Source organism: Octodon degus, unplaced genomic scaffold, assembly GCF_000260255.1.
Source record: "Octodon degus isolate 3935 unplaced genomic scaffold, OctDeg1.0 scaffold00164, whole genome shotgun sequence".
In the NCBI taxonomy this organism is placed as follows: Eukaryota; Metazoa; Chordata; class Mammalia; order Rodentia; family Octodontidae; genus Octodon; species Octodon degus.
This window is the reverse complement of record NW_004524740.1, coordinates 5,529,170-5,552,641: the sequence shown is the minus strand read 5'-3', so window position 1 is coordinate 5,552,641 and position 23,472 is coordinate 5,529,170. Positions and strand designations below refer to the sequence as shown.

The window sequence follows — 23,472 nt, the reverse complement described above, 5'->3', positions numbered from 1 at the left end:
ATCCTATCTCTTTAATTTGTTGGGGATAAGAAGTTGCTTCCTGTTTGGCTTAGCTCCTGATCTTTAGCACTATGCCACAGTATTTTCTGTGACCCTTACTCAATCTCAGTCTTGGAATAACTGGAAGAACAGCTGTTTACAACAATTATTTTACTTTTGATAGTGTAGTGGTACTATCAAAAATGACAAAAGCATCAAACAGCCTAGAATATCACAAACTGAACTAACCTTTAATTTGCCACCTTTAACCATATGAACTAGATTTGTGATTATATAATAAAAACTAAAACAAACCAGGAAATTATATGCAGTATATGAGTCCTTAATATAATCAATTTTGCTCTCAGGGGTTAAAATTTAAAATGGGTTAGGGAGAAAATAGAGAAGTAGAAGAAAAGGATGAGATAAGACATAAGACTGAAGGACAAAGTCTAGTCACACTAACTTTGGAAAACTGGTGCAGAAGACTGGAGGGAAAGAGAAGGAATAGAACCACAAACACAAAGAGCCAAAACTCACATTCACACTCATATAACAAACAAAACAAGTGAGAGAGGAGAAAAAAAGTCCACTTCCAGTATATCTCTGCTGTTACTGGTAGACAATGTGTGGAGACAGTCACAAACCTTGTTAATTATCCTGGCAAGCCAGCAATAGATTTTTGATGGGGTAGTAGATAATCTCAGCAAGCCTGCACCTTCTGTCTGAGAGTAGACTCATTTGGCCTGCAGTCATCAGTGCACCTTCTGTGGTCTTCAGCCCAGCTGAAAGCTGCTCGATGGAGCTGGCAGCTGCTCTGAGTTCTGAGCTCATTTGGCTCATCTCCAAAATGGCTCCTGGCCAATGCCTCTCTTGAATGGACGACTGAGCCCTCCACACTCATTGCCCACCAGTGCAGTCCTTGTCTGCTGCTCCCTTCCACTGCTGCATCTTTCTGTGGAGGCCTCTGGGATTCTCAGTAGTCACTGTGTGTCTGCAGGTTTGAACCATTCCATTCTTGTAGTGAGTCCTATCTCAAGGAGAAGGTGCTGCTTCCTTCATTGAAGTTCTCTCTTCACACTCTCCATGGCTTCAATTAATGCTTCAGATCCTTCCTGGGTCCAGGGGACCCACTTCCCTCCTCTTTATCTTCTTCATGTTGCTATATCCCAGCATCTGGATGACAGCTCTCAGGTCCTTTCTCTATGGCTTACCACTCTGCCATCTTAGCACTCCCCTGCTGTTGGCCCTCCTCTATCTTTAGAAGTCTGTCAAAAAACAAACAAACAAACAAAGTCTGTCATGTATCTCATTCATTGAGGTTATACGTTGAACAATCATTTTATAATTTCATAATGAATGGCCAACTAAGGTTCAAAGTAAGGAGCACAGATATATAGATTTTGGACATATTTTAGGACACAACATAATTTTAAAAGGACCCAAATCAGCCCTTAACATATGTTAATACTTGTGGGTCCAAGTTATTTTTAAGCTCGTATGTTAATATTTGCTGTGCTAAAGCAATTAAAGTTGTAATTCTTAAAGGTGCACTGGGGCTTCTTCCATTGACTTAACATGTTCTTTGTGGAAAGAACAGCCTGTTTGTATAAAAATAATTTAAAGGTCATCTTTTACCAGAAGGTCATGTTAAACATATGATATCTCTGTAAGGCTAATTTTTTTTTTTTTGTGTGTGTGTGTTTTAGGGAAGGGTCTACAGGGTATTAAGGGTCTCAGTACTAGATTGGACTCAGTGATCCACCTGTTTACAGCCTCCTAAGAGCTGAGATTATAGGCATGCTCCACCATGCCCAGTCTCAACTGCTGTCACAGTGTGCCCCAGGTCAGGGCCTAGCATGGCAGGCCAGAGGATCAAATCCCTGGCTCCTGTGCCTGCTTGCAGGTGCTTTAATCTGATGAGCTATTTGGCCAGCCCTCAGTTAACATTTAGAAATTTGGATTGTTGTTGTATTTTTTTTCTGCTTGTTTTTTGAGACAGTCTTGTTATGTATTCCAGAATAGTCTTAAACTATGTAGCTGTCTCAGTTACTTTCACTCCTTTATGGGACAAAATACGTAACACCCAAAATTAAAGAAGGAAAGATTTATTAGTTCACAGTTTGTGGAGATTTCAGTCCATACTCAACTGGCTCCAAGGCAGAGTGGCACATGGCAGAGGGCAGCAGTTCATGGTGGCAGAAAAAAGCAAAACTGTAACAGCAAAAGGGAGGAACAAGGCAGCAGTGGCAACAGAGAGCAAGTCTGTCTCTCTCATGTTGCATTCAGGCTATCTGCCCCAGGCTGGGTGTAACACTCACACCCATAATCCCAGCAGCACTCACATCCATAATCCCAGTATTAGATCAGGAATTAATCCCAAACTCTAGATGTATGCCCCATAACTGCATGAGGCTTTGAGGAGGACAACTAGACACAACCATAACAGCATCCCAGGCTGGTCTCAAACTCACAGTGATCCTCCTGCCTCACCCTCCTGAATGTTGGCATTACAAGTGTGTACTACCACACCCAGCTAGAAATTTGTTTTGATATCTTTTATTCTACATTTCTATAGCATTATTCACAATATACATAAGTAATTTCTGCTTTTAATCCCAGATAATTATTAATTATCATGGTATTAGGATTATTCTATATTAGTATTAACATGTAACATTAATTTTTGTGCCTACTTAGAAACATGGAGTTTATATAACTGCATCCATTAAATGTAGGATCATAACTTCACAGTGATTTTATTTTTAAAATAGCATCACTATGTCTGTCAAATAAAATCAGAAACAAGAAAGTGTCCCACAGTCAGGTGTGGTGGGACATCCTTGTAATCCTGACTACTAAGGGGGCTGCAGTAGAATTAAGTTTGAAACCAATCTGAGTAGTTTAGCAAGACCTTGCCTCATAATAAAAATTAAAAAGTGGTTGAACATATAGCTTAATAGCCCTCTCCTGAGTTCAAGTCCTCCTGAAAAGTAAATTTAAAGGTACTATTCAGAATCAAAGCATTCTTATGGTGGTAACAAAACTATCTGACTTTCTTTTGGGTTGTGTGTGTGTGTGTGTGTGTGTGTGCTTGCCTGTGCATGTGTGTGTGGTGCTTGGGATTGAGCCCAAGACCGTGGCACTGAGCTATATCCCCAGCCCTCCTTTTTTTATTTTTATTTTTATTTTTTTGTTTATTGTATATTTTAGGGAAGGGTGTACACTACTAGACTGTCAGTGTCTTACTACTAGATTGGACTCGTAGTGATCTGCCTGTTTACAGGCTCCCAAGAGCTGGAATTACAGGCTCGTGCCACCACGCCCAGTCTCAATTGCTGTCTCAGGGTGCCCTGGGGGCGCGGCCAGCACAGCAGGCCTGAGGATTGAACCACCACCCCCTGTGCCTGCTTACAGGTGCTTTAATCTGCTGAGCTATTTGGCTGGCCCTCCTTTTTTACTTTTACACAGGGTTTTGCTAAATTGCTAAATTGCCCAGCCTGTGAATTTACAATCCTCTTGCCTTGCTCTTCTGCAGTTCTGGGATTACAAGTGATTTTTGTTTATTTGTATGGTATTTGCAGTGTTGGGGATTGAGCTGAGAGTTTTGAGCATGCTGGGCAGTCTTCCATTGAGCACACACCTGGCCTCAGGACAATTGATGTATGAAAGAAAGCATATCTGTTATTATTACTACTATTTTATTATCTGTTTTGTGTGTGTATGTGTGTGTGCATGCACATGTGTGTACTATGGTCTCATGCATTCTAAGCAAGCACTGTACCACTGAGCTATAGCCACAGCCTTCTTAGTTCTTAAAGAGTTTGTTGCAAGTTTAGATCATAAGATACTATGATATATACTGAGAAGAATTGCTAAAATTAAAAGTGACTGTACCAAATACTGGGAAAAAGGTGAAATAGCCAGTAGTCTATACATTGTCAAAGGGGATATACAAATGATTCAGTTTCTTTGGGAAAAGTCCTGGCAGTCACTGTCTGTCTGTCAGTCTGTCCATCCATGTCTGTCTGTCTGTCTGTCTGTCTCTCTCTCTCTCTCTCTCTCTCTCTCTCTCTCTCTCTCTCTCTCACTTTCTCATGAAAGATACATTGACTGTATGACCCAGCAGTTCCAGTTGTAGGTGTTCACCCAAAAGAAATGAAAATATTTCTACAAAATGACTTACACAGGAATATTTATTTATCCTAGCCAAAACAACAGACAAAACTTAGAGTCCACTTCCCTATGAACAGGAGAATAAATAAAATGCAGTACACAAAGTGGAAAACAGTGCAGCAATGAAAATGAATAAACTATTAATATAAAGTAGCATAAGCAGATCTCAAAAACATTCTTCTGAATGAAAAGAGCCTTATGTCAAATATATTCCATATAAGTCTATTTGTATCACATTCAGAAAGGGACACTCTAATCTATGGTGGAAAAAATGAGAACATGAGAGATGGGGATGAGGGTTGACTGGAAAGAAGCATGGGACCTTTGTGGGTTGTTCTGATGTCCTGCATCTTCGTGGGGAGTTGAGCTACATAGGTTCATACATTTATTACCATTTTAGAGCTGTACATACAAGATGTATGCATTTTATTACATGTAAGTTTTACTAAACTTTGTAGACAAGTACTGCATTCTAGGTAATGATATGCATGTGGGAGTATTTAGAAGGAAGTGCACTGACATCTGTAATATGCAGAAAACTAAGATATGTTGATGGATCTAATGGGAGTATGCAGAGTAAAATATGAATGGTAGTGATGTGTGTGTGAATAGTCACTGGAAATGTTTTTTCAACTTCTGTACATTTGGAAATTTTTATAACAGAATACTGGGGTGGGGGGATTGGGTAGCCACAAAAGCAATTCCTTCTTATTTATTTGCTACATGAAGAGAAGCAAAATAAGCTTCTGAAGAGAAGCAAAATACCCTTTGAAAGTTAATTCACTTGCTCATTATGTTCCTGGTGGGATGTAAGTTTTTACAGAACCAATATAAAACACTATTGGGTTTCTTTAAGTTATCATGTTATTTTGTTTTATATATACCATTGGAAAGTTAAGTTTGCTTAATATCAATTCAATCTTTTAAAATTTTGTTAGCTTTGGGAGGTCTTAAAATGGAATAAAATGTCATTTTCAGCCTCAGAAAGTCTTTGACTTCTACTCTGAGAATTTACACTCTATCACAATTTATAAGACTCAAGTATTTGAAATAACTTTTGTTGGAATTTCTAAATAAACCATGTGTGATCAAAATAAAATAGGAAAATAAATCATAACTGATCCTCCTCAGTAATTTATTTACATTGCAATGAGTGAAATTGGTTTTCTACACACTTGTATAGACTAGAAAGAAGGAATCCACAATCTGCTACAAACTGCCTAGCTCTAGTCTTCCTCAAAGTTACTCGAATCATTTCGAGGGCAAGAAGGAAAATGGAAGACAATGATAAATACTTCATAAATTTTGGTTGATTTGATATTACCTCTCAGTAGCACCCAGTTGTTATAAATTTGTACTTGAGCAAGGTCTCTAAATTCCATCCAATACAAGTGAAATTCTCAGAGGAAGATCTAAGAACATACACACAACAGTAGTCTCCAATTTTGCACCAGAGATGGATGTGATGAAAGACCATTTTTCTGTGTGGAGGGTCAGTTTGGGTGTGTGGTGAGAGTGAGGAGTCAGTTTATTAGTATATGCTTGCCATGCATAACAACTACATTTCCCAGTGCTAGCATCACTGCCTCAGCTCTATCGCAAATTGTCAGGATTATCATAGTAAGAAATATCTGTCACATCAAATCACAGAATCAAGTAAGGGCTGCCAAGAGGAACAAAGACCAAATGGGTATGAAGAAATGATGAGGCAGGAGGGCTAGTTCTGCAGATTGCAGTAAACGCCACTCCAGTGTGTGCGATGCATAAAAAGTGGTTTGACTTGAGTGGCAAAAAATCAACATGGAACCATTTAATGGCTATCAGCAGAAGCTTTTTCTTAGATTGTTTGTTAACAAAGCGAATGAGAAAAGGTGAATCAGAAAGTAGAAATAAACCATATTTATTATCCATATTATCCATTACAAAAGGAATTGTATCTAGGCATGCTACCACATGCCTATATCCCAGCACTCAGGAGTCTGAGGCAAGAGGATCCCTGTGAGTTTGAGGCCAGCTGGGCTACCTAGTGAGCTCAAGGACAGCCTGAACTACATAGCAAGAACATGGCTCAAAAAACTAAAAAAACAAAACAAAACCCCCAAAACATAAAAAGGGCATTGTGAGGAAAGAGACTATATATTGTGAACAGCTTCATAGTTGCCAGTGTTTGTTGCTGGGAGAAGTGAAGAACAAAATTATGTTTTATGTGACTCTTAAGTGCTGAGGAAGCTCACTGTGAGCTGGGAAGAATCCTTAAAAGACTGAAGTGTGGTTTGGGGCCCTTTCTCACATGAACTTCATAGAAATAGCTGTGTGGGGAAGAACAGATGACTACTTACCAAGGAACAAGATAGGGATTTAATTTAAAGATATTGCAAAAAAAATAGTTTAAAGCAACATGAAAATAAAGATAAATGGCAGTTAAGAAACACTGTTGAATAATGAAAAACAACTGATGAAGGTTTTAATAAAATATTGTCTAAGTAATTAAAAACAATCTAGAGCTCAAACCAAAGATAAGTCAAGAAGGATTTGGTGCAGGAGATAAAATCTTAGTTCAGTTCAGGAGATAAATGGAAGAAAAAACTTTAAGTGAAATAAAGGGCACACTGGAGTGCAAAAGGAGAATGTACTCTTCTGGGAACACTGAGGGCACGAGGAAGTGAAGAGGAAATGAGATAAAATGGAAATTTGCTGTTTTGCAGGCATAGACAGCCAATGTTACCTATGGAATACAAACATAGAATTGTTCTTTTTTAATTTTTAATTTAATTTAATTTTATTTTATTCTTGGTGGAATGGGGGATTGAACTCAGGCCCTTGCACTTGCCAGGGAAGCACTTATTCTACTGAGCCGCCTCCCCAGCCCCAGTTTTTATTTTTTAAAGAGAGCACAAAATAGTATTAAAACAGAAAAATTACAAATGTTGCAGAATTTCACTAAGCAAAATAATATCAATTTCACCATAGTTGTTGTATTGCATAGTGTTGTCTTCAAATTAGTTGTTCATATTATCAAATATATGTAAAACTGGAAGAAAAAGAAATATATAAGAAATTAAGATGAGAAAAAAGTAAAAGAATTGAAAAAAGGAGACAAAACAAATTAAGGATTAAATTCTCCTTTCTTAGACCAACAGAAATCCATAGTATAGTTATACAAACCATCCTGCTTACATACATAGTATATCTTTCTCCCACTCCCTCTCCTGTCCTCAACTCAACTTTCTTCTGAACAGGTATAAAATTGTTTTTATAGAATAAAACTCAATAGAATATAGTATTTAAAGATATTTCTCAAGAAAACTTTTAGAAACAAATATATGCTTACATCTATGGATTTAATGACCACATCATGAGTTTAGAATTTTTTTTTGTGGTTGGAATCAAACTTGGGACCTTGCATTTGCCAAGCAAGTGCTGTACCACTGAGCTACATCCCCAGCACTGGGAAATTTTTATATAGAACAATAGTATTAAGGAGCAACCTAGTAATGTTACTAAACTCCAAAAATTGAAAACTGACTCCAGAGAAAGAACAACTTAATGAAAGGAGAAAGAATCAGATTTATTGAAGAATTCTTCTCAGAAAAGTTCAATGTAAGAAGACAGTAGAGCAAAATAGAAAATCTTCAAAGACAGAAATGTCTCCCAAGATTTCATACCTGCCCAAGCTCTTGTTCAGGTAAAAAGAAATAGCTGTTTTGAGACAGGGTCTCCCTACTTGGTCCAGACTGACCTTAAACTCACAATCCCCCTGCCCTAGCCACAAAAGATTTGGGATTACAAATGTGTGACACCATACTCAGCTAATTATTCAATTGATTTTATGTATTTAGTCAAGCCTTTGTGTTCTTAAGAATTGGCAATTATTTCAAAATATTGGTTGAAGATGAATTCTTTTTTTTTTAATGTATTTAGGACAGGGTTTATAGGGTCTCACTATGTAGATCGGACTCGCGATTCTCCTGTTTTCAGCCTCCCACGTGCTGGGATTACAGGCATGCTCCACCACGCCCAGTCTCAATCTCTGTCTCAGCGTGCGCCAGGATCAGGGCTGGCATGGCTGGGGATTGAACCCTGGCCCCTGTGCACTGCTTAAGCAGGTGCTTTTGAAGAGTGAGTTCCTGTTTAAAAGCTATACATTTTTTTGAAATTTAAGTGCATTATCTTTTAGTGAGAGAGACTAAAATACCTAAATGAGACTGCAGCATTAAGCAATTATTTGCATTGACACAAATGTATAAGTATGACTATAATTCCTATTTCTCCTAGTTATCAGCTCTGTACTGATACTACTCCAAGTTTCGTAGTTTCTATTTCATGGAATTCTCTTTTGTAACTATATTGATTTTTCTACTGTAATTAACAAAAGCTAGGGGAAAAGGAAAAACCATGACCCAATAGGAAATTCAGAGATGAGAGGAAGAAGCCTCAGCAAAGACTGAAAAGACACACCCGGTGAGTAACACAGGATGGGTGTGACAGAAGCCTAAGGAAGGAAGGGGACCGAGGTAGGGGAACCCTCAGTGGGCAAAAGCTGCTGGGTGAAGTGGAACTGAGGACGCACAGAGGGTTTAGCAACGGGAAGGTCACGCTGGTGATACTGACAAGAGTTGTTTGAGTACTATTGCAATTTAGTTCTTCCAGTCATGGAGGATGGCTGACAAGGCAGAGAGTTACTGCTCAGCTCTTCTTTTCCTGGTTTTGTGAGACCAGGGTTAGTTTGATCTTTGGTAAATTGGTAACATGTAGATGGTTATTCACAGAAAAACCTGGGATTTCCTGTTAGGTTTTGCTCGAATGTCAACCTGGTCAGTATAAGGGAAAATGATTGCTAAGGTTATATTGACAACAGCAGTAGCGAATGCATTTTCTGTCCTGAGAACCTAGTCATTTGCTAGGCATTGTTTAGATTTACAAAAGCTAATGAAAAGGATCTGTGGTGTGTGGGCACCACAGTCACTTGGCTCCAGGTGGCGTTCCTAGAGGTTGCTGTGCAAAGCAAGGCAACAGTTTAAAGAGGAGAAAATCAGCCTTTTAGTCCAGTAAGAAAAAGAATAGTAAGGCAGGTGGAGGGTTTGCCTTCTTTATTTTTAGCTCATGCTTTATTTTAGATCTAGAGTTCACATGGTTAACTGGGGAGAGGGTGGGATTAGAAATTTACATTTTAGCGCTGTCTTCCTAGCAAGGGCAGACTGAGTAGATGGCAGCCCCATAACATGTGGGCTGAGATGAGGTTTCTCTCAAAGTTAATTGATGGAAATTTCCCACCTTCAGGAATTTTTATTACTTTACAATGCTCTGCCAAGACTGCTGAAACACAGCTGTGGGTGCTGTGCAGACGCCCACATTGCCAGTGTCAGGAAGGATGTACTTTTAAACCTCTAATTTATCTAATAATGTCTTCAGTGGTTTGTGTAGGTTTGGCATTGTGATGAAAATGCTTCCTGGCTTGGTTTATAACAAGAATTCAGTTTGTAATCTTAAAATGTACATTGTCTTACTATGCCTGTAGAAGATACTAACAAATCTACTTAAAAAGGTCTAAGTACTATCCTGTCCATCTGACAGAACTTAGCCAACTATGGTATTTGAAGTGGATACAAATGAAATATTTTTATGCCACAATAATTGATTTATGTATTGTGGTTCTGCTTTATAAGAAGATACATATAGTGCAGAAAGAGAGCCAGCTTTCATTGTCAATTTCAATCTAATGCCTTTCCTTTTCTCTAAAGAAAAATATTACCTAATTGGACTGATGTCAGCCTATAGGGTGCAGATGGAATAATAAGCTCTTGTAAATAAATATTCCTAAGATATAGGAAATAGTATTCTTGTTTAAAATTTAAAAAATCATACAAGTTGATATTATTTTATATGTGGTATATACTACAGGTGTCTACCTTTAAAAGAAAACTATATAAAATTTGAAAAATTCATTCCTAACAGATTTACTACAAAGATTAATCATATTTATCAAAATACAAATTCCAGTTTGTTTTTTTAAAACATTTTTTAAAAATTGTTTTTGTATTTATTTGGTATAGGATCTCACTACACAGCTTGGATTTGTAGTGATCCTCCTGTTTCAGTCTCCCTATGCCCTGGGTTCCAGGGCTGGTGCGGCAAACATAATGAGATTTGAAGTGTGTGTGTGTGTGTGTGTGTGTGAGAGAGAGAGAGAGAGAGAGAGACAGACAGACAGACAGACAGATTGTTTTTGAGACAAGGCCTCTATGTTGTCACACTGGGGATCAAACCCAGGTCCTTGAGCTTGCCAGGCAGGCGCTTAGGCTGCTGAGCTATCTTCTTAGCCCCAAACTCCAGTTTTAAGGTTACACCTAGTGCATAAAACAGTATTCGTATGATACAGAAAGAATATATAGAATTTGTTTCTAATTTACTGTACTATGCAAAAATGTAGATTTAAAGTTGTGTGTGTGTGTGTATGTGTGTATTTGTGTGTGTGTGTGTATGTGTGTGTGTGTGAGAGAGAGAGAGAGAGAGAGAGAGAGAGAGAGAGAGAAAGACAGACAGACAGACAGACAGACAGATTGTTTTTGAGACAAGGCCTCATTATATTGTCAAGAGTGGTCTCAAACTCTTTCATCCAAGTCATCCTCCTGCCTCAGCCTCCCAAGTAGCTGGGACTACAGTTGTGTGCCAGCATAAATAGCACTTTATACTTTTAAATTGCTTTTTTCTCATATTTGAAATTAACCCTATTTATAACAGGACTATAGGAGCAGAATTTTAGATCTGGTAGTGTCTTTACAGTTATTTTATTTACATTTCTGAATTTTCTGAGAACACTAAAACCTAGGAAATTTAAGCATCTTTCCTGAAATTCCCCATCTAGAATTAGAACTACTTAATTCTAATTCCTTATATTTCTGTTATATCTCCTGCCTCCAATAAGTCATTTGAATAGCAATTAAATGGTAAGTTGGTAGAAATGTTAGATCTCTCTCAGGGTGTGAACTATGTATGTTCTGATTCCACAGTCAGTAATGATCCAGTTATTTCTGTTTTTAAAAATTATGCTAGAAAAAAAAATTATGCTAGAATAAACCTTAGCCTTATGTATACCAGGTAAGTGCTACTGAGCCACACCCTCAACTCACTGTCTTTTTAAAAATCTTTATAGCAACATGGAGACATTGTGTTTGTAAGTTAATGTGATTTCTGAGTGCCTGAGATATCTGCTATAAATGTAAGTCTTTCATATCTTTAAGTACCTGGACACATGCAAACATTGCAGGAAAGGAAATGCTAAGAATTTGCCAATGATTTGGCTTCATTGTGAATGCATTCATGTAGAGCATAAGAAACACTTAGTAATAAAATTTTGCTTCTCTGTGCTGATTCTGATTTTCTATTTTGATTATATGTGTATGCTAGAAATTGAACCTTGGGCCTCACACATGCCCAGGATACTGCTCTACCGCCAAGCTGCCCTATAACCCTGAGTCTGACTCTTAGGTAGTTCCTATGATTACCAACTGTTTCCTTAAGTACTGCCCCAGGTACTTCAGGAAACTGAAATAATTTATATGAATATCAACAAGTACTGAACTAGTGATGGTCATTAGGATGGTTTCATCAAATAGGCTGCTAGCTATAGCCATTTGATGGTGTGGGGGTGTTGGGGATCTGACCCAAGACCTCTGTACACACTAAGCACACCCTCTAGCACTGAGTGATACTCCCAGATCTTACTTTTGAAATATAATTGAAAGCCAGGCATGGTGGCACACCCTGCAATCCTCACACTCAGGAGGATGGGCAGGTAGGTCCCTGGGAGTCTGAGGTCAGCGTAGGTTGCATAGTGAGTACAAGGACAAGCTGAACTACATAGACCCTGTTACAAAAAATAACAAGAAAATATAATTGAAGAAGTAAGATTGACTTAGCCAGATAAATATTTGGTGAATAAAGACTATGCTAATGTGAACAGCAGGAAAAACAATCAGAGTATTCATGAATCCTAATTTTGGGGGGTAGGGTTTGGTGCACATCTGAAGAGCATTTATTGTTAGTTTAAAGCAGAACTCTGTGCCTTGTTTACTGAGCTCAGTTTATGCAGCTTTAATAGAGGCTGCCTTTCTACTTTAGCATGTATAATAGAGAAAAAAATTAGCACCCGAAATTCAAATATATGTTCATATATTCAATGATATAAATAGCTTTAATAAAGTGGACTATTTTACTTAGTGTGATGTAATGTAATGTAAAGATAAAACTAAATGAGCCCCTAATTCATGACTTTTCAACATTGTTCAAAAGGTATTTATATAAATAATTTACATATGACTTGACAAAATTGGCATATTTTATTTTTATCTATGAATATACAGAATCTGTAGTTGGCCTAAAGGAAACAGGAAAGTAACAAATTGAGTATGAAAACCTTTCTCTTTTCCTTCACCAGATATGAATTATTTGAAGAATAAAAAACACTTCAGGGGGTGGGGAGATAGCTCAGTAGAATAAGCACTTGCCTGGCAAGCACAGGGTCCTGAGTTCAATCCCTGGTACTGCAAAAACAAAAACAAAAACAAAAACAAAAACAACAACAAAACTTCAAAGTATGTTTATACATACATATATATCATATTAACTATCTGCCTAGGTATTTGTCTGTATATTTCTTTTTTTTATGTATTTAGGATAGGATTTACAGGGTCTCACTACATAGATTAGACTCCTAGTGATTCTCCTGTTTTTAGCCTCTCAAGTGCATGGATTACAGGTGCGCATCACCACGCCCAGTCTCAATCACTGTCTGAGCATGCCCCGGGGTTAGGGCCTGCAGGCACACCAGGGATCCAACCCTGGCCTCTGAGCTCTGCCTAAGTAGGCACTTTAATCTGTTGAGCTATCTGGCTGGCCTTTCTGTCTGTATATTTCAATGGATTACTCTTGAACCACATTTGAGAGTTCTAACAAGATTAATTTGACTTGAGGGTTGTTTTTTTTTCCCCTTTGTTTGCTTTTTGAAGGGAAAGGGGAGGGACTCACTATATAGTTCAGGCTGGCCCTGAACTCACTCTGTAGCCCCATCTGGCCTCAAACTCACAGTGATCCTCCTGCCTCAGGCTCCTAAGTACTGAGATTACAGGCATGTGCCATGTTCCCAGTTTGCTTTGGTGTTTTGTTTGGTTTGGTTTAGGGAGGGTCTTCATACTGTTGCCCAGGCTGACTTTAAACTTGTGATCTTCTTGACTCAGTCTCCTGAGTAGCTGGGGCTGTAGGTGTGTGCCTAGCTAGCTAGCTTGCTAGCTTACTTGCTTGCTATCTTTCTTTGTGGCCAGCTCTCAGCTTGCCCTGAGGGCGTGGCTGGTGTGGCATGTGGTGCCAGAGATCAAACTGCAGTCCTTGCACTTGTCTAAGTTTGTCTAAGCAGGTGCTTTAGACCCCTGAGCTCTCTTGCTGGCCCACAACTAGCCTTAATTTGACTTTAAACATCCAGCCCACCTAAAGGATACACAATGCAAAAGTTTAAAAAATTTAATCATGCTGAATGTCAGCAGTGTTCCTAGAACAGTAACATTTTTAAGCCTTGTTCTTCAAACTGCCATGAATATTGGCCCACTTCTGGTATTTGCTATGCTCATTATATTTGCCAAGACTTTAAAATGTTCAATATCAAGTCCTTTCAAGAATTTTAAGAGAAATTAGAAGTGGTTTTCTATCTTATTATCATGTTAGTCACTCTTGGTAATTCTCCTAAAATGACAAGTATTAATGATAAGCTTTTATTTGAGGTGTATCAAATATTCTCTGATGTGATTGTGTTTTAAAATATATTTGCAATTCTAATTTTTCAGAAATAATCACTTTCAATTGAGAGACAAACCATAAAAAGTTACTCATACTAAGTGTTCTAGCTTTTTGACATGTAGGAATAGCTGATATTGGAGAAGCGTCTAGCTTGGTGTTTTATAGCTAGCTATTAGTCAGCTAATTCTCTTCCCTACTTCACTGAAAATATTTTCATTCTGTCTGACAAAAAGTAAAAAATTACACTAACTGTGATTAAAAATGTACTGCAAATGACACATTAATAAGACTAATGGTTCTTGCCTTATTCTCTAAAGTTTCCCTGTCTTACCTTTAGTGAACCTTTAGTGAATTATCCACATCATTTAATTACACAAAAGATATTTTCTTTTGGAACTCTAGGGAACACTATTACAATAAAGGCTGTGAGACTGTCTATTAGTGTAATTTAAAAGGAAAAGAGTAATTAAGAGCCTAACCTATATACTAAGACATACTTGAAGTCTGTGCAGCTAATCAGAGGAAAAGCATGGCAGAGCAGTGAAGGTGAGCAGTGCTCACGGAGTTGAGAGCTGTGAAGAATTTTGACTCACCCAGAGAAATTCAGCTAACCCAGATAGCATGAAAAGAGAAATGATAATACCATTTGTAAATCATATGAATTTTAAAGAGGTCGCATCAATTTATATTTTTAAAATTTTATTTGTTAAAAAGCTGAAGCTTGGGGGCTGGTGAGATGGCTCAGTGGTCTAAAGCACCTACTTAGAACAAGCTTAGCAGAGCACAGGGACCATGGTTCAATTCCCCCAGCACCACATGCCAGCCAGCCCCGCCCCCTGGTGGGCTGAGCTGGCCACACACACACACACACACACACACACACAAATAAAAATAAAATAAAAAAAAAGAAAGAAAAAACTGATCATCTTTAAAAAAAAAAAAAAGCCGAAGCTTTCAAAAACTTTTTCCATTTTTAATTAGGATTCAGTATACAGTGTATTCATTTATTTATTTATTGGGTTTATTTTTATTTTTATTGTTGATACAGGGTCTTGCTATGCAGTTCAGACTCATAGTGATCTTCCTGTCTCAGCCTTCCCAGTGATAGGATTACAGGTGTGTGTCACATGCCTGGTTTTGGGATCAGCACGGTGTGTGGTATTGGGGATCAAACTCAGGACCTTGTGCTTGCCAGGCAGGCACTTAGATCACTGAGCTATCTCCCCAGCCCTATGGATTGGTTTTTAGAGACCAGGTCTAGCACTGTAGCCCAGGTGGCTTCAAACTCACAGCAATCCTCCTGTCTCAGCCTTCAGAGTTCTGGGATTACAGGTGTGCACAACCATGCCGTGCTTTATATTGTATATTTACACACACACACACACACACACACACACACACACCCTGGAACAATACTTGACCCTATCTCTTGCACCCTGTTTTATATCCTTAAAAAAAAAAGTTGGATGTAATTCATACATTGATTTCAATATCCACTAAGGAGCCTGTCTTAGATTCTTTTCTCATTGCTGAGACAAAATACTCAATGCCCAAAGTTAAGGGAAGAAAAGCATATTTAAATCAGTTTGTAGTGGCTTCTGCCCATCATCAGCTGGTTCCAAGGCAGGGTGGCACATGACAGAGGGATAACAGTTCATTGAAGTGGAAGACAGCAAAAGGAACAAGGAGGGATGGGAGACAAGCCTCTTTCTGTCTCTAATATTGTATCCAGTCTACCAGGATTAGGATGGTACCAATCCAATCTGTGGACTGATCCAGCAATCACCCACCCTTAATCCCAGCACCCTTAATCCCAGCATTATACTGCCATCACTTACACTTCTAGATCCAGCCACCTCCAGAAAAGCCCTGTGACCACATGAAGCTTTGGGGGGACATATAGACACAAACCATAACAGATCAGAATCTATACTTCAAAATGAATGATAAAGAGAATGCTCAAATATTTCCCTTTGGGGACTTGGAATGTTTCTAAACCACTTATATTTTTAGTCCCACCCAGACTTCATTATCAAAAATTGTACCAGGTCCACAGTTTTGTTCACAAGCGTCATGCTCCCAGACTACCATGTTCTGGCCTAGATTTTTCTGCCCAAGTACTCCCACCTACAATTCTTTAATTATATTTGAACCACACTGATTTACAACTCAAGTCTATTCTTTTTACACACTAGCCAGTGTGTAACCCACGGGCCGATGCCGTACAGTCACATCCTTAAAAATATACTCAATTCCTAGGTATCACCTTTATTTTGTAGTATAGCCTTTAAAACCCAAACCTTAATGAATGAGTTCATTCTTCCTGTGCACATGTGTAGTAGCACAGGAACTAGTTCAAAAGTCTCAGACATCGGGCCAGTGAGATATAGCTCAGCAGACTGAAGTGCCTGCTTAGGCACACTTAGGCAAGCACAGGGATTGCAGTTTGATCCCTGGCACATGCCATGTCAGCCTCACTCCCAGAGTGTGCTAAACCAGCCACAAAGTCTTGGCATAGTGGCATACGCCTCTAATCTCGGGGCTGGGGAGGCTGAAAACAGGAGGATCACCATGAGTCTGAGCTGTGTAGTGAGACCCTGCAACAACCAAATACACTAAAAAAAAAAAAAAAAACCTCAGACATCAACAATCGCTTCGACTGATAGTCCTACTCTGTTATGATTATTTCCTGTCTGCTTTCTCATCATCCCTTCCACTCCTTCATGTGTTTCCTAGAAGCCCCACCTGGCTGATGTATGGGTCCCAGTCCAACACCATGAGTATGGCCTAGAAATCAGTTAGACATGAAAATTGCCAGAATGTAAGCTTTAAAAGCACAGATGTTTTGTCTTTTTTGTTCATAAATATCCTGAGTTCTAGAATGGTGCCTAAAACAAAGCAGTCCTTAGTATTTGCTCAGTCAAACCATTAAACGGAAACTCTCTTCTTGTAGAAACCTACCTGCATCTGTGGCAGCATTTTTACTTCCTTTTCCAACCAAGGAAATATGCCTCATCCTATCAGGGGCCTGCCTTTCCTCACGGGTGTTATGGTTGCTCTCTAAAATGTCTCGCCAAATCCCGTGTGTGTGAAAGGTGGCTGGATTGTGGGTGTGCTGTATTCCTCAGTGGATCCATCTATGATGGATTTGTAGCTAAATGCACTGTAAGGAGCAGGGCTTGTTTGGATGTAGGTCACTGGGGGTGAGGTGGAAAATTGTGTTCCTGGCCCTGGACCCCCCTTGCTCTCTGTACTTCCTGGCTACTGCAGGGTGAGAGCCTTTCCTCTGCCATCCTGTTGCTACCCTGGAGCCAGCCAAAAAATGTACTGCAATTGCAATACAAGATAAATCTCTCCTCTAAGTTGTGGGCGCTGGGTATTTTGTCCCAGCAGCTGGAAATTGAGACACACAGCCTGGATGTCATTCTTTCTTGCCTTCTCAAGAACTTTGCTCTTTTGCCCTCCTCAACCTCTGACATTATTTATCAACCTTTCTCTCTTGGATCATTTCATTTCATATACAGTCAGACTATCAACTGTTCTAGAAAAAGAGCAATAAACTTTTCCGGTCCCCATGTGTCCTATCAGTTACTATCCCACATCTGTTTCTCCTCTGTGCCCAACTTCCTTACCTTTCACTACCCAACTCATTCTGGTCTAATTTATCTCCTACTCAATGGTTCTTGACAAGCATCAACTAAGTCATTTAAAATACACATACAGTGGTTTTAGTATATGTAGTTGTTCAACCATCATCATACTCTATTTTTAGAAAACTTTTCTCTCTCCAGAAAGACATACTAACCTTAGCCCTGTTCCTCTCTCCTCCAGTGGGCCCCTCCCAGGCTATTCTGAACCATTCACTTACATGGAATCCTGTAATACAGGGTCTTGGTTTCTGTGACTTACCATATTTTCAAGGGTCATTCATGTTATAGCACGATAAATGCTATATTTCTTTGGGTGATTGAGCCGTATTCCATTGTATCAATGTACTGCATTTATCTGACATCAGCTGGTGGACACTTGGCTGTTTCTACTTTGCAGCAAATATGAGTAACACTTCCTTGCACATTCAGGTATAAGCTGGGGCCTTGCACATGATAGGTAAACACTCCATCACTGAGTCACCTCTTTAACATTCATGTATACGTCTTTGTATGGATGTATTTTCTCTTGCACATATACCTACAAATGGAACTGCTTGGCCTTATGAGAACTTCATGTTTAAAATTTTAAGGAACTGCTACTTAGAAGAATAGGAAGAGTCCAATTTCTCCATGCAGTCACTAACATGGTTATCGCTTGTTCTCCCCAGCTGTCATGCTGGGGACTAAGTTCAAGGCCTTGCACATGCTGGCCAGGTGTTGGACGGTGAATTATGCCACCAGCCTGCAGATGACACATTTTAAGTTAATTTTTTAAATGTGATTTAAGAGAAGGGTCCAGCTTGATTCTTTTACATATGTATATCTAATTGTCCCAGTACCATTTGTTCAAAAGATGGTTCTTTCCCCCACTGAATTGTCTTGGCACACTCAGTGGTGATTTACATATTGTTAGACTCAGTGTTCATTTGTTCACTTACCTTATTTGATCTCTCTGCCAATGTGACATCATTGACAAGTCCCTCCAGATAGTCTGCTCTTTGTTCTCCTCTTACATGTATTGCCTCTGTGTGTGTGTGTGTGTGTGTGTGTGTGTGTATGAGAGAGAGAGAAAGAGACAGAGACAGACAGACAGACAGACAGACAGACAGACACAGGGACTGGGTCTCACTATATAATCTTGGCTGGGCTAGAGCTCAGTATGTATGCCAGGCTATTCTCTAACTTAGTATCTCTTGCCTCAGCCTCTTGAGTGTTGGGACTATAGGTGTGTGCCACAATACCTATTTTTATCTTGTTTTTTCCTTTTAATCTTTATAGGTTCCTTAGAGTCTACCAGAAATGATGGATTGATTTTGGTTTTAAAGACAGGGTCTTGCTGTATAGTTTCCTCAGCCTCCTGAGTGCTATCACCATGCCCAGCTATACCAAGGAGAGAGAGAGAGAGAGAGAGAGAGAGAGAGAGAGAGAGAGAGAGAGAGATCGAGATCGATCGATCGATCGATCCATCCATCCATCCATCCATCCACCACCACACCCCGACTTCTTTGCAGCTTAATGCACCCACGGGTGGGGCCCGTGTAGCATGCAGTACCAGGGATCGAAACCTGGTCCCTGTGCTTGCCTAAGCAGGTACATAGTCCACTGAGCTATCTCACCGGCCTTTATACCAAGGTTTTAAATGTTGGGGCTTCAGTTACTGTGACTGTGTAACAAATTGTCATAAAATTTAGTTGCATAAAATAATCATTTATTATGTTACAGTTTCTCTGGGTCTGGAATTCAGACTGGGTGAAGCAGACAGCCTGTCTCTGGTCCATGAATTTTAGAGTCTTAGCTGAAGACTCAGGCCAGGGCTGGTCTCATCTGAAGGCCTGTGTACACTTACATTTCAAGTAATGATGATGGCCATTAGCTGAGGAGCGAACTCAGCTCGTACCCACTGTTCCTGCGGTTTCTCCATATGGGCTGCTTTGGGCTTCCTCACAACATGGTGGCTAGGTTCCAAAAGGTAGCTTCTAGAGGGAGAGAGTGGGGAAGATGAAGCCTGGGCCATGTGGCCTCTTATGGCCAAGTTTTAGAAATTATGAGGAATATTTTAAAAATCCGAATAGAGGGCCAAGGGTATATCTCAGTTGCATAGCACCTGCCTGGCAAGATGAAGATCCTGAGTTTGAGTCCCTGTACCAAAGACAAAAACAACAAACCATGAAAAAAAATCAAAGTAGAAGCATGGTGGCATATGCCTGTAATCCAGTGCTCGTGAGGCTGAAGCAGCACTGGCACAAGTTTAAGGCAAACATGTGCTTGCACAGTGGCCAGCTTGAATGGTGTAGATCTGTATAATCTCTCAAAAACAAACTATATATCTCAAAAGACCAAAATATAAAAAAAAATCCAGGTAGTCATCAAATCTTCCCTATTTTCTTTCTTTCTTTCTTTGTTTCTTTGTTTCTTTGTTTCTTTCTTTCTTTCTTTCTTTCTTTCTTTCTTTCTTTCTTTTTTGTCATATTGGAACTTTATTGAGAGGAACATGGTCATACTCAGCAGGTTTGTTTTCACTCTTGCTCTCTCAGTCACACACACACACACACACACACACACACACACACACACACACACAGCCCTTCTCCAGCTCCTGCCACATGGTCTAGTTCCCAGCTGTACACTTCCTGATTCCTAAGATCCAGAGGTGGCAGGAGTCAGAGGGAGGCAGGGAGTGGGAGTAGGGAAGTCGCAGGGGTCAGGAGTGGGGTGGGGTGGGGGAAAGGGAGTGCGAGGAGCAGAGGTGGGTGCTGGGTGCCCTGCAGCTGGTGCAGGCAGAGTGGATCCTGGCCACTGTGGCCTGGGTGTGGTTGTGCCCCCAGAGGAACCTTTCTGGCTTGTGGCGGTACACTCAAAAAAGTCTGGGAAAGGCTGTGCCTCCCACCTCATAGAGTCCTCTGGGCCATGGCTGGGGACTGGAGCAGACAGGGCAAGCAGTGGCAGCAGGCAGACTCAGCTCTGGGGCTTCATGGGAACCGCTCTCTTCACCAGTGTGGTCCTCTGTCCACAACTGACAGGTTCTCTCTCAGCAGCTGCATGATGAGGGTGCTGTCTTTGTAGGTCCTTGCTGAGCTTGTGCAGATCAGCCATGGCCTCATCAAAAGTGACCTTGGCCAGTGAGATGACCTCCTCAGGGCTGTTGGAGGAGATCTCATAGCAGAAGACAGAAAAGTTCAGGGCTGGGCCAGGTAGATGGGGTTGGTGGGTAGCGTCTCCTTCTTGCTCATGTCCATGGCCTCCTGGCAGGCTCCCTGGGCAGTCGACAATGTGTGTTTTGTCACCAGAGCCACCTTGGCACTTAGCCTCCCAGCCTCCTTGATGAGGTGGGAGTCTAGGAGGCCCAGAATGGTGTCGCACATGCCATGGAGCTTGGTCTCCATCTTCTCAGTACTCTCGGACCTCAGGACACGTCTCCTTAAAGCCCTCCTTACTTTTCTGCATGGTGATGGATAGGACCTTCTAAGCAGCCCTGCAGCTGCCCACCAAGTTCTTGTAGGCCAGGGAGAGCAGGTTTAGCACCCTTTAGGAAGGCTGCCATGTCCTCCTAGCACTTGGCCTAGATCAGACAGGCTCTCTCTATGGCTCTGGGGACAGAGGTCGGGCGGCAGGTTAATTGGATGTCAGGGCACCAATGCTGGGTTTTGTCTCTTACCTACATTTAATGGGAGGGAAATAAATTTCACCTCTTTATAGGGACTGGCAAGGTTCTAAAATACTATGGGGACAGTATCGGGTAGTATGGGTATAGTTCAGTGATACAGTATATAGCAGGCATGCATGAGGCTCTGGGTTAAATCCCTGACACTGCAAAAACAATTACAACAAAAACTATGTGGGGAGCCAGACGTGCCTATAATCGCAGAACTTGAGAGGCTGAGGAAAGAGGATTACTATTAGTTCGAGACCAATCTAGACTACATAGCAAGGCCTTGTCTCAGAAAACCAAAACAAAACACTCCACGTGGGGCCAGAACTACTGCCATGCCCCCCTCTTTTCATAAAAACAAACTGCCCCAGAATTTTCTGGCCATATACTTCACATCCTTACCATGTGCTAACTATACGCACCCTGTCCCCTATAGTCTCCCAGATCTCATCCCATGATGTCATCAGACTCAAGCTTGAGGGTCAAGATCTCACGGAGGCCAGGTCCAAGTGCAAATGAGATTCTCTGCACAGTTTCCTGATTACAAACCCTTGACTGACGTTCTTGATCTGAAAGCCTCTGAAGAGGCAGATACTTTCCCACCCTCCACAGTGAGGCCTGGGGTAATCTTTGCATTCCAAGAGAAGGAAACCAGGAGGTACATGGAAGTCACAGATCCAGAGCAATTATCTTTTTCTATTTTTTCCCCTATGAGATCATTTTTATTCCTGTAACTTCAAATACCATTTATGGCTTCCAAATTCTTTGAGCATCACATTACTAGAATGTCCACTTGACCACTTTATACCTTTATTAAAATATTTCATGATATTTCCAACTTAATATTTTAAAGTTAACTTTTATCCCATTTCCTCTACTAGCCTGTTTCCCCCATCTTTGTAGATGGTTCTAGTGGTTCACTGAGTTGCTCAGACCAAATTCCAGGGCTCAGTTCTCTATCTCCCTCCTCCCTCCCCTTCATCCCTTTCTCTCCCATCATTATATCCAGTAAACAACCAAATTCTGTATTATTTTTCTGCAAAATATGTTCACTTTTTCTTCTCACCTGGACTACAACAAAGTCCTTGCTTGTCATGCCCCTTCATTCTTGATCACCTCTAATTTCCTTTGACACAGCAGTCAAAATAGTGTTTCATTCGTATGTGCAGCTGTGACGCCCTTACTCAACACTCTGTGAATTCTCGTTACCGTCTGAGTAAAATCCAAATCCTGGTCCACAGTGCCCATGTAACTGGCCTTGCTCATGTCTCCGACCTTATTCCTGATGCCCTGCCCCTTACCCTATGCTTATCTTCTCTGGACTCACAGTTCCTCCAGGTACCAACCTCTCATACAAGGTCTGTCTGAGGCACTCTCTCCTGACTTAGCTCGGCCACATAACTCAGTCTTTAGCGATCAGTATGGCATTCCTGTCGTAAGTAGGTACCACCTGTCTATTATTCGGTCACTATTCTTTTTACTTCTTTCTTCTGTCTCCCTACCTGGATTGTGGGTCCCTCTAGGTGAGGGGCCATCTCTGTCATTCACTAATATGTATACAGTACTTATATAGTATGCGTTCAATAAATACCATTTTAAGGTATAATTATATTGAGATAATGTAATTATTAATAATGATAAATGTATTACTTCCTAATGTTTACTAAACATAGTCTTTTATCTTGTTCTTTCAGTAACTGTCCTTCCTTTTTGGCTGCGGCTTTGGCCAGAGCCACCTCAGATGAAGTCCTTCAGAGTGATCTTTCTGCACATTACATCCCAAAGGAGACGGAGGGCACAGAAGGGACTGTGGGTATGTACCTTTCTACACTGTTGACAAATACTAAAACATTCTTAAATGTAGTGGTCCATAGAAAATATCTGTACAATTCTAAATGTAACTATATTTACTCAGCAGTTGATTATATAGTAGTAGGGGAAAAATAATTTTTTCCCGATAGATCAATAAGAGAGAAGAGATAAAATATGAATGTATTTTGAAAAGTAATACTATATATAGAAGGCCATTAGGACAACAGGAAATTGTCATGAGTAATACCTAGACAAATGAAAAAAAAATAGAGTGGACTATGACTACTCAGCAAAGGAGATCAGTGGGTGAGTGTAGGGCAGTTGAGCACATCTATTTAGAACTTTTAGCTTACCTTTACAGATCCAAGTAAAAAGTCAGATGTAAAAATAAGAAAATTTAATAAACCTTAATTATAT

The 23,472-nt window shown here is 40.1% G+C and overlaps 1 protein-coding gene across 1 annotated transcript in view; it reads left to right on the top strand.

Moving 5' to 3' along the window:
* Ppm1e (protein phosphatase, Mg2+/Mn2+ dependent 1E) overlaps positions 1–23,472 on the top strand; it is a 166,407-nt gene that overhangs the window by 121,365 nt on the left and 21,570 nt on the right. Inside the window, exon 2 of the mRNA XM_004643043.2 lies at positions 22,938–23,056. Coding sequence (XP_004643100.1) covers positions 22,938–23,056 — 119 coding nt within the window. The remainder of the gene's footprint in view (positions 1–22,937; positions 23,057–23,472) is intronic.